Raw genomic sequence first — 12,620 nt, 5'->3', positions numbered from 1 at the left:
TTTTGAGTTGTTGGTTAACCCAATTTCGCCATTGGCTGTCTCCCAGAGGTTGAAGGTAAGTCTTTGATGCTGATGATACTACACACATAGGACACAGGACTTTGAGGATCCAAACTGCTTCTGTTGAGAAAACCACCTCCCTGGAGAATACCTTTCACAGTCCGGGATAGTGCTAAGTAAGCTGCCAGTGGCAGAAAGCATCAACAGTCCTATCCTGCTGTAAAGTCTATGATCCACAATAGCAACCAATAGGACAAGTTATTCTCAAAGGCGCAACAAGGCACATATCCATTGGCAGTAACAAATAGCTGTCTAATGGGACATAAGGCCTATCCAACAGGAGGGAAACCATGCTTGGTACTGAAAACCTAGTCAGCTACCCAGGGTTAGTGAGGTTATGAACATTAAGAGGACCATTAAGACCCACTACCACCAGTTTACTAAACCAGTAGAATTCCCAACTACATTCTAAGTATACTTCCTTCATACACACAGACAAGAGTAACTAGGAAGCTTCGCCAAAGCAGCTTTTCCTTGCAAAAGACAAAGACCATTACAGAAAACTACAACTTGTCATAATGCAGAGAACTACTGTTCTCAGAAGCTGAGCCCCACGGGATACATCTCCAACACAACTCCTACACTTAAGACTCAGGAAACACTGCATAAGAGGAGGCAGAAAGACTGTACTAGCCAGAGGACCAAGGAACCTACTGTGAGATTGTCTCCTGGAGTGACAGGGAAGCATCACCTAGGAGGCTTATTTAGCTGCCTCACTCAGTCTTGAACAAGGACAACAACAATAGGCATGCTAACATGGAGCATGAAATCTCTCACAAGCCTTCCACCCCTAAACAAAGTACTCCAGGTAACTAAGGGATGCTTAAAGTAGAGGTATATTCCCCTAGGGATGAGCCCTCTACATGCTTATCCAATACTAAGTGATGATCCCCAAAATCATGTACATGCCAATAACACAAAATGAACCCAGGAGATTGTGTTTATATATTCTTGTATGTGCACACAGATGTGTGTGTGTCTGTGTGTACATGTGTGTGTGTGTGTGTGTGTGTGTGTGTGTGTGTGTGTGTGTGTGTGTGTGTAATAATAATTAAAGAAGAGGAGGCAGGAGTTTGAGAGGGCATGGAAAAATGTATGGGAAGACTGGGAGGAAAGGAAAAGAACTAAGGGAAATGGTATATTTTAATAAATAAAAATATATTAAAAATTTAAAATGAAGTCATGATAGAAATTACTAATAAGTTCTGGTACAAGTCAATACTACAAAAAGTAAGTTAACATACTTCAAACGTATGCATGCATTATAATATTTCTCTGGTTTATCTCTTAATTGTGGTAGTAATGGGAAAATAATGTCAAACATTGAAAATACTAAGTATTTGTGCAAATTTTCATGGCCAATTTATAGCAAAAATGTGAAATTAATTCAATTTTTTTAAATATCATTCTATTTTTGACTTAATAATAGCAAAAAATGCAATAAAATAGGAGGTGGTAAGAAAAAAGTGGGAGAATGAAACCCTAAGATTACATAAGCTTTCAGTGATCTGAACACTGACTATTGAAGGGCGTGTGAAGAGAGGCTGGACAGACGTGGAAGGGATGATAATCTACTGAAGTAATCAAAAACTCCGTGTATGTGTTAACAATATTTGCATTTAAGAGATGGCATAGTTAGATGATATATAGAAGGTAGATGGCAGATAGAGTTGATAGATAAATGGTAGATAGGTGTGGAGATAGATACATATATATACACATATATATACATATATATATGAATATAGATATATAGAGATCCAAAACAGAACTTATCATTTAAGCATGACAACAATTTAAATGAACTAGATAATGAAAATTCTCTGTCTCAAAACAAAAGAGATTTTTAGCTTTCTTTTTCTTAGCTTTTAAAAAGAAAACAGGAAGTGAACAACTAGAGAATTAGGACGAGAAATTTAATTTATTCACAGAAAATGATGAACACAGCCTAAGGAAGCTCACAATAGACTATTCAATAAAGTGAATCTGATACATTCTTGAGGGCAATTTTGATAAGCCTGAAAAGGGAGACAGGCCATACTCAGCGAATTGTCAATTTGAATAAATACAACCTGACCCAGAGGAGTTGCTGCTATTTGCTTGTATAGAGATATCTGTGCTTTTCTGGGTATAAATTTGTGGCACAAAACATCAGTCAATAAATTAACAGCTACCTGGAATGTTCCCTTAATTCTACATAGCCAAGCATCCCTGTAATCATACAAATGTCATCCACACCTTAGAGGCTACTGACATAAAATTTTGTCTACAAACTTTAGATTCCCACTACCTGCTAGACTTCTCTAAACAAAAGCTTCCCAAATCTCTCCCACTCAGTTTCTACTTCTGGTCTCGCTCTGTTTTCATACTCACAAACTGAGTAAATAGGATCAACAGTCACCTGCCGGTCATATCCAAAACTACATAACTAGCAAGTGATGTAGTCAGTATTAAATGATAGACAATAGAAGAAAACAAATTATGTCAATAAAGAAATAGGGCTAGCTAATGACATATTAGGTGTGCCAGAATAATTGTTTGAGAAAGGTTTCTAAAACATTTCATGATTCACAGAATAATCAGTTTTTAATGTTAATTTCTATAGGAATCATTTAGATTGGAAACATTTTCCTGTATGTAGCACCGCAGGATTTTCAGTACAGTATTTATTTTAGAGACCTTGTTTAGAAACAAGCAAAACGTTCATTAAAAGTGATGTGATTAACTACACTAATTCTAGTATTATTTTTTTTAAGTGCTGCAACATTTTAAAAGAATCAGATCATTTTGCTGGGAAGATGACTAAATCACTTCTAAAATACACAAAACATATCATTTGTGTAGTTTGACTGATAATACAGTATAGAGTACTCTGGATAATTTAATTGATTCTCTTTCCTTGTTTGGATTGATATGTTTCAAGAGGCACAGGTTTCCATTGTATACATTAGACAAGAGGTAATGTTTATTTGATTTGAGAGTAAGTGCAGAATGTTTGAGTTAGGATTAACTATGAGAGAGAACTACCCTGAGAAGCTATCAAGGCTTCAAGCAGGACCCCTGCAAGACCAGACCCACTTTCAAGGGTCCTTAGTACTAAGCACATGATAGAATGTCTTCCAGCAGTTCTGGCATGAGCTGAGACTTGGCATTTTTCCTGTCAGCTTTTGAAGACTCTCAATACTCTGCTGTTTTGAGCACTTTATGTAACTCTTGAAACAACATCAAGGTTCATGATGAGTTCTTTGAACACCTTATCAACCTATAGCTGCTGTATCTTAAGGGATGGCTGGTTTAAAACTTGCCTAATGCTTTTTCTTCCTTCCTCTACCACCCAAACTTTAAAAAAAAATTCATTGTGCATGGTCAATGTGACACTGTCAATATCATCTATAGGACTGCTGCCCAGCCTTCTTGCTGAAGGAACTGAGATGGGAGCAAATTCCACAAACCTTCTGGAAGCAATGGTTCTATGAATATTCACTTGAACGAGGAAATTGGCTTTCTGGGAGCGATCAACATGGTGATTTGTTTAGTAGGTATGTGGTAGGCTCCTACTTTGGGGTAAACACTCTTCTAGGCTCTCCCATAGGATTACGAATGGGACAGAGAGCACTGAGAAGTCATAAGGGAAGAAGCTTATTTTTCTCTATCCCTTTCCTCTCTCCCTCCTTTCGTTCCTTCTTTCTACCCACCCTTCCGCCTCCCCCTCCTTTTGTATGTTTCTGCAGCATCCCTGGATAACTCAGGTTGGCTTGGAATTCTGGATTTCCTAGCCTCAGCCTCCTGAGTAATGGAATTACATGAGTACACCACCACGTCCAATACAGAAGTTCTTGAAACAGGAAAAAAGTGAAGTAAAATGGTCAAAATGACCTGACCTGGATTATAATTTTCCTATGTCTTGTGCTTTTTCAGACTTCCAATATTTTATGAGATGCACTAAAAAGCTGCAATTTGACAAACCTCTATCATTACTCTTTCTTAAAGCTGCATCTACCCATACACTAGTCAGGGAGCCTTTGTTCCATCATTTATTATGAAAGCCTGGTATTATTATGGCATTTACTATTTGTAGTTGGATCATTTTACATTTTACCTGGCATTTCCAGCCCCCCAAATATCAAGTGTTCTGTTTATATTACCATTCCCTTTCCTTCAGTCCCGCCTTTTAGCCCAAATCCTACGAGGCTTTTCCAGTCTGCTTGATTATTACCTATTGAAAGGTTAAGTCTTATAGAAAACCAGCTACTTTCTTATTATCAAAATATGAACTAGCTTCAAAACCATCTACCACATATTTCACAGAGATGCTTGCCAAGGACCAACTCTGCAAAGGGAAATATCAGTCTATACTATAATAAGCATGTACACTAAATGTGTCGGGGAACTGGTGAAAGGGCTCCTGGTTTCTGCTCCATGTGTTTTATTCATCTATGGTTATAGAAGTACATTTGTTACTTTGTGGTCAAGAAGAGAAGATAAATAGAGTGGGCCCAGAGGGAAAAGGACTTTGATGATTCTGTCACTAGAACCTTCTGCCAGAGTAATTATAAGCTCGAATAATAAGGGCATGGCTGTGCTTTCTGCTTTCCAGTTTCCTCAAAAATTGTTTACTACTCTATTCAAAGTTTAGAAAACTTCTCTCTTGATGCAAAGTGCTACATTAAATTAAAAACATTTCAGTCAACTTCAGAAACCTCCTCGCTGAAAAATATACATCTATAACTTTGACAAGCTAGTATTTGCAAGGAAAAGGAGGCTTTAGAAGGTTATTTTTCTCCATTTTCATATTCAGAGACTATAACTTTTTGCCAAACTAAATATTTTCTGAGTATCTTTAACAAAGTAGCATAAAACTACCATTATTCTTCAATGAAACTTTATTTGAAAGCTTCATTTTATATGTAGCATTTAATTCAGTATAATGTAGTTCCATATATAATTCTCTCCTATTGCTTCTGTTTCTAGACATGTCAGGTGATCTGGCAACTACATTCAGGAAGGTGAATGAATTCCATCTTTGACGATCTCAGGTTCTAGGAGATTTGTTACTTTGAAGTAACCTCAAAAAATGAAGTTGTTTTTAATAATAGCAAAGGCTATTTGAAATTAGATTTCTATTTGCCAAAATACTGCTGGTGGGACTCATGGCTGTCCTAGGCATCTGCTCACCCTTTGCTAGGGCAAAGTACTATAAATATGGTACCTGTTAAGAGAACCATATACATCATTATCAGTAAACAAATATTTTTTTACTAAGTTGAAAAGTTCTAGGAATAGTAAAGATCCAAATTTATTTTTCATAGATGGAAAAAGATTCTTGTAATAATGTAGACATCAATTTCACCTAATTTTACCTCATATAAAACATGAGGTTAGTCTTATATCCTAGACTAACCAAGGTCCTTCTCAGCATAAAGTGTACAGTTAAGTCACTGGCAGTTACATACTTTCTAATTAGCGACACTTTTATCTCCTTTTCCAACCAGAAGGAGAATAAATTAAAATCAAAGTAGATTGATATCAGCTACCCATCTGTAATATTTTGCCGAAAAGTTTTATGTGTACATGTGATAGTTCAGATATCAGCCCACCAGATAATTAAGGGAAATACAAGCACACCTTGACTCTCTGACCATCTGCCCTGTTCCTATGTTCCAGAAAGAATCTGAGCTGCATGATTCACATCTAAATATTAAAGGAAGGACTAGATGCTGAATTCACCTGGTTGACCATTCCTTGGGGAAGCTAGCCCTCAAGATGTGCCATTTCACTTTGGCTACACTTTGTTGACTTAGCCATTTCATAACTGTGTTACCGCCAGCTTGATTTTAATTTGAATGGAATCTTTCAACACATGAAGGCACATCATAGTTATTTTTAAATGAATTACTGAGTGATTCACTGGTGAAACATTCTGGGGATGTTAGAAACATCGCTAGGTGATTTCATATACCAAATGAAGGTATACGCAGCTGGCAAATTTATTGTGGCAACTTGACTTGCAATATATGACCCAATAATTCTCTGAGCACAACTGCCACTCTCGTTGTATCTTACCTCCAGCACTGGGCATCCTGGAGGGGTCCTGTTGAGAGCTGGATTTATTGCGGTTTTGATTTTTCCGTTTGCTGGCTGCTCTCACGGATCGAAGAAGTACCTCACTTGCCTTGAAGAAGGCCACCATGAATGGCTGTTTTGACTGAGGTCCATGTCTTCCCACAAGGCCAGCAGATTTTACATTAATGCTGCGTCCTAGGACATAACATATAAACATTTGGTTTGTGGGAAAGAGATAAAGTAGTGTGAATGAGTCCTACAGTATTTTGGAAAGAGAAAAATATTTAAGCATTATCAGAATGTTTTCTTTATAGACCGAGATTCTTATACACCTTGATATTTATGATTAAAGATAAATATCCAGGCATATTTGTTGAACTGTCTTATTAGTCTACCACAGCACAGAACACATAGAAGTACACCAGGGAATATCCCATGGCTGCTCTTATTCACTGATACTTCCTCGGACAGCGAGAAATGTTAAGAGTAATAGATTTGTTTACCCATCAAACTTGAAATACCCACATCAAACACAGGTTCCAAAGTCAATTCTGAGCTTTTTTGCATTAAAAACCCCATAATTTTTTTTTTCTAAGCAACGAGAATCGAATGTCTGAAGGGCATCTACACTTTTTCCAGCTAATTTCAGCGTCTCTCATGTAGGTCAATACTGACAGCCTTTCCCCCATTCACTTCTGGCCATCTCAGTCAGACTTTACAAAGTCGTTTGCTCTAGTGAACATTCTTTGTGCCATTCTGGGAGACTTTTCCTGGGAATGCAGACCTGTTGTGAACTCCATGCCTACTGTAAAACACTGTGAAACAAACAGGAAAATGTCTAAATTCCTCTCCCAGGGAGTATTCACAAACTGAAAGTTGGCTGAGAAGATTTCAGGAGACTCAAATGAAGTCCTAAGTGAGCATATAGTCTCATGTTTGATATGTACTCCGTTTACATCTTAGACCCTTGTCAATCTGTACATGTGGCTGTACATCAAAGAAAGGGAAAAACCAGAGTGTTTTACAAGTCATAGTGTCCTAGGCTCTAGAAACTGAGGTGTCTTAAAGTGCCTTTCCTATGGAATAGCAATATTTATAATCATACCAATATGTTTGGAGTGCTTCCTGTGAATATGCTATATAATTTTTTGGGTACTTCCTCAGCATTATTTAGTATGGTACCACAAACACTATAGGAATGAGGTACTTCTTTGCTCCCAATTTAAAGTAATTGTCATTTTAAATTATATGTTTATATAATATATAACTATATATATATATATATATATTATACAAGGACCTATTATATATTCTATACCTATATACACAATGAAAACCATTGATTGCCTTCTAGTTCCATGGAAATCAACCAAAGGAGGTGAACTATTTAGTCTTATGCTGTAACTTTACTTGGAAATTATTCAGACTTATTGAAGTTACTATTCTAGATATGAAGTTACTGATTCTGTAAAAGTAATATATAACATGGCTTGAAATATGTGCATGATTGACTCTGGCATGCCCCTTGAGAAAATGTGTATGTTTTCTTAAAATATTTATTCAGCAAAGACTGTGAAGCAACCTCAGTCCATTACAAAACCTCACCGACCATAGAGGAAAGACAAGAGGAACAAGTTCTAAAATGGCACCGACGGCATTTCACCAAATCAGCCCTTGTTCTTAACACAGTGTATCTTGGCAGCAAAAACAGTTTTGTGTGCACATGAATTGTGCAGAGAGACTTCTCTACCATCAGAAAATGAAAGCGTGTCATAAGAGTTCACGCAGCTGTTGTGAGGGAGACAGAGGTCTGTCACACAGTGCGACGCCAGTTTTTGAAAGAAAGTTCACACCAATCCAAGCTCCATGGGTACCTTCCACGATTGTTCTATAACAGAGAAAAGCTGTCTCTAAGAATGAAAATGGACATCTACCTCACAAGCCCCTCCACACTCCGTCCTACCAGGAAAAGGACTTACAAATAACCCAAGCAGTAAACCTTAAACAAATAAGCATACACGTTTTTCTTTCAAATGCAAACTTATGGTGGCTCTGTGCCAGAGTGTATATACTTCTTAGGAAAACTTTATCATTGGCATAAATGAAAGAGGCAGTTTGATTTGTGGTTAGAGTAGTTTCCATTTTCCTTCTACTGCAACAAATGTATTAATTCAGCTCAGACTTCCTCCTTCTGGCAGCCCCTTGTGCTGTAAAAAGAGAAATTAGGAGTTCCAGCCAAATACCATACCTTGAACTGACCCACTTCAATACATAAACACTTTTACAATGTGTTTATTCAGGTGTAGCCCTTGAAATCGGTTTAAGAGTTTCCAGCAACAGAGAGCTCGGCAAAAGAAAAGAAAATGCGAACTGAGAAACTTAACTGCTGTGAAGTAGAAGAACTGGCAATCTGTTCTTCATTTTTTTTGTCCTGTTTTGAAATATAACATAAAAAAGTATTTGTTGAAACTTTTACTTTGATATTTTAACGAAGTGTTAATTTAACAGTAGCTAGACTTTACTTGTATACATTGATGACTGCAGAGACCATTTTTAATATATGATCTTTCTGATTCTGAAAAGGGTTACTGTAAGGACTTCACAGTGGTAAAATTGGTTTTCTATTCATACAATACACACTGACTTTTATAGTTAAATAAGCACTTAACTCAAAGCTCCAAGTTTCCTGTAGTTTGCAACGTTCCTTTTTTTTATTACAAAGATTCTCAGTATTTTTATTTTTAGCTATGGAGAAATAATACTGCTCTACAGATTTATGTTCTGAAATTTTTAAAGATGTATGTTACGAGTAAGAGTTCTCTTGAGATTTGCGAAGGAAGATATTGTATATGAAGCAAAGTGTCCCTTCAAATCAATGTGACTTCCTTTTAAAAATTACTTTAGATATTACTAAATTTCTTCTTGGCATTGGACTTCAGCAATGAAGTGACAATTAAGATTTTGTAAACTTATGCTTGCTCAGTTACCCTTGGTCTTAAACTACATTATTAAAGCATTATCTATTTTATCTACTCCTCTAAACAAAATATACCTACATTGATTATGTTGGTTAAACCTTTTGAATGATTGATCAGCTGTTTTCATTCAAAGTGCTCACAGGATCTTAGGATATATTGCATGTAATAAAGATAGTGAAACTTTTAAAATATATTGAATTATTTTTCATTTTATAATAAATGTATAATATGTGTTAGGTACTAGAAACATGAAATAGAGGAAGCCTAAACCATTTTGATTTAAGAAAACTGTGTTTGTATATTACCAATTCTCTTCAAAGCTGATCTTGTTTTACAGTTATTCCCAAGTTAGAAAAATAGACACAATGACAGAAAAACAGATTGAATATAAAATGGATTTTAAAATGGGATGTGATATTAAATGAGCATTAATATAGGAGTGATGAAGATTTCAGCCCAAGTCTACAGTTAAGCACTTTAGGACTCATACATATCTTGGCATATCTAAAACTTAACAGGTACAATCCAACAGGAATACATTTGAAAAAAGTGGAAGCCTACAGTATGGGGAAATATTTTATCAACTACACATATACTAGAGGAATAATATTCAAAATATATAAAGAATTTTCTTAAACTAGATATCAAGAAAACAAATAACCCAATTAAAAATGGGATAAAGATCTAAACAGCAAATTCTCAAAAAAAAAAAAAAAGAAAGAAATTCAAATGACTGAGAAACACTTAAAGAAATGTTCAACATCCTTAGCCATCAGGGAAATGCAAATCATAACTACTGGAGATTTCATCTTATATCTGGCAGAATGGCTAAAATCAATAAACAAATGACAGCTCATACTGACAAGGATGTGAAGCAAGGGAAGCACCCATCCATTGCAGGTAGGAGTGCACACGTGAACAGCCTCTATGGAAATCAGTGCGGTGGTTCCTCGGGAAGATGAGACTTGATCTACCTCAAGATCCAGCTCTACCACTCTTGGACATATACCCAAAGGATGGTCATCCTACCACAGAGACACTTCTCAACCATGTCCATTGCTGCTTTAGTCATAAGAGTAAGATACCGGAAACAAGCTAGATGTCCCTCACAGATGAACGGATAAAGAAAATGTGGTACATTTATGCAATGGAGTATTACTCAGCCATTTTTTTAAAAACTGAAATCATGAAATTCTCAGGTAAATGGATGGAACTAGAAAAATCTCATCCTGAATGAGATAATCTAGAACCAGAAAGGCAATTATGATATGAATTCCCTTATGTGGATGTTATCCATTAAAGCAATGTACCTAAACTACAATCCATAGAACCATAGAGGTTCAGTATAGAGTAATGGACTAGGAAGAAAGATAGCTCTCTCTAGGATGGGAGACCCACAACCATGCAGCAGAGAGAGAGACAGAGACAGAGACAAAGACAGAGTCCGAGACCCTTGGAATACTCATCCCTAAACAGGATGTCTCCACCAAATCCCTCCCTTCAGAGCTCAGGGATCTTTACAGAAGAGGAGCCCGAGTGGAGGAGCCAGAGGGATGGAGGACACCAAGAAAACAAGGCCTTCTAAATCAACATGATCCATGTACATAGTAACTCACAGAAACCGAAGCAGCATGCACAGGCCTACATGGTCTGCACCAAATAGGGTCCTAGAGCTGAAAGGAGAAGTGAACACAGGCCCCATCCCTAACCCAGAAGCCATCTCTAATTGATAACCACTTGCAAATGAAAATTTAGTTTCCTCCAAGGAGACTACTAGGTAAACAAAATACTCTTAAGGGTGCTGTGGGATGTTCTGTATGGCAAATGTGTTGCTGATTAGTCAATAAATAAAACACTGATTGGCCCGTGGCCAGGCAGGAAGTGTAGGCGGGACAAGGAGGAGAATAAAGCTGGGAAGTGGAAGGCTGAGTCAGAGAGACACTGCCAGCCGCCATGATGAGAAACAGCATGTGAAGATGCCGGTAAGCCACGAGCCACGTGGCAAGGTATAGATTAATGGAAATGGATTAATTTAAGCTGTAAGAACAGTTAGCAAGAAGCCTGCCACGGCCATACAGTTTGTAACCAATATAAGTCTCGGTGTTTACTTGGTTGGGTCTGAGTGGCTGTGGGACTGGCAGGTGAGAGAGATTTGTTCTGACTGTGGGCCAGGCAGGAAAACTCAAGCTACAAATGGCGTCCAACGTGGTGGCAAGAGTTTCCACCTAAAAACTGAGAAAAAAGATTCTAAAACGGAGCTAAAAACAGTTCCTAATTGTCTCTCTCAAATGAGCGGCAGCTGCCGGTTTGAGCTGCCGGTTTGAGCTACTGGTGGGTTCCTAGCATGTGTTTGCGCTCGACCTGCAGTATGGCGGGAATGAGGCCTCTGCAGGTGGCACATTAAGCTGCTTGGTGGATTTGGCCTTTGCTAGTGCAAAGCAAAGGGAGAGGTTTCTGGGCTGCACGCTGCTTGGATAAAGGCATCGACCCACAATGGCTCCCAGAGCTGGCGGTGGATGTGCCACTGCCATGTTGGGAAGCTGAGGTGGGCGGAGCCAACAGCCATAGCACCGTTTCAGTCTTAGAATGCTGCAGTTTAAAGCAATAGATTCACAATAAGACAGATTCAGATGTAATAGTTTACAATGTGTGTAAAAGATACGTAGGCTTGAAAGAGAAAAAAAAGGTGATATATACAGTTATAGAAACAAATACATAGTTTAAAAAAATAAAGTCTTTAAAGAGACAGTAAAATTAATATAAAAAATAAGCCACGTAAAAATGAATATTACACAGAGAATCTGGATTGTGTTGTCTTTGGGATTTTTAACTGCAGAAAAACATTTGATTGTAAAAGCTGTTGAGTTATGCCAAAATGTATATTTCAAAGGTACCTTGACTTCAAAATTTGGATATAAGGATATGTTGCTTTGGGAAAGAGTCTCTGCTTTTGTTCCCACAGAAAGCCAGAGGCTATGGATTTGTTCAAGATTAAGATACATCATGTTTGACCAGCCAAGACCCCCTGAAAGGTCTCCGATGACACCATGGCCCAGATGATCCAACATCCAGAATGGTTTGAAGGCAACTGGCTCAGATGATACACCCTCATGGACTACTCCATGATCCTAAAATTTTCTTTGTGTCCCCATAAGATACAGCGCCCCCCTCCAGCAGGAAGCAGTAAGAGAAGCTACACCCAAATTCCCAAATTATATGTAATTTTACTTTGTTAAGGTTAAAACCTTCCTTTTTGAAAAAAAAAGGGGGAAGTGCTGTGGGATGTTCTGTATGGCAAATGTGTTGCTAATTAGTCAATAAATAAAACACTGATTGGCCATTGGCTAGGCAGGAAGTGTAGGCGGGACAAGGAGGAGAATAAAGCTGGGAAGTGGAAGGCTGAGTCAGAGAAACACTGCCAGCCGCCACGATGACAAACAGCATGTGAAGATGCCGGTAAGCCACAAGCCATGTGGCAAGGTATAGATTAATGGAAATGGATTAATTTAAGCTGTAAGA

General features: G+C 37.7%; 1 protein-coding gene across 1 annotated transcript in view; it reads right to left on the bottom strand.

Annotated features, from left to right (window-relative positions):
• Bmp5 (bone morphogenetic protein 5) overlaps positions 1–12,620 on the bottom strand; it is a 125,608-nt gene that overhangs the window by 17,426 nt on the left and 95,562 nt on the right. Inside the window, exon 4 of the mRNA XM_052714699.1 lies at positions 6,124–6,318. Within this exon, the coding sequence (XP_052570659.1) occupies positions 6,124–6,318 (195 nt within the window). The remainder of the gene's footprint in view (positions 1–6,123; positions 6,319–12,620) is intronic.

The sequence above is a fragment of the Peromyscus californicus genome, unplaced genomic scaffold (genome assembly GCF_007827085.1).
Source record: "Peromyscus californicus insignis strain IS unplaced genomic scaffold, ASM782708v3 Scaffold_11__1_contigs__length_118956290, whole genome shotgun sequence".
Lineage (NCBI taxonomy): Eukaryota > Metazoa > Chordata > Mammalia > Rodentia > Cricetidae > Peromyscus > Peromyscus californicus.
Note: the sequence above shows the minus strand (reverse complement) of the source record. Positions and strands in the feature narration are given on the sequence as shown.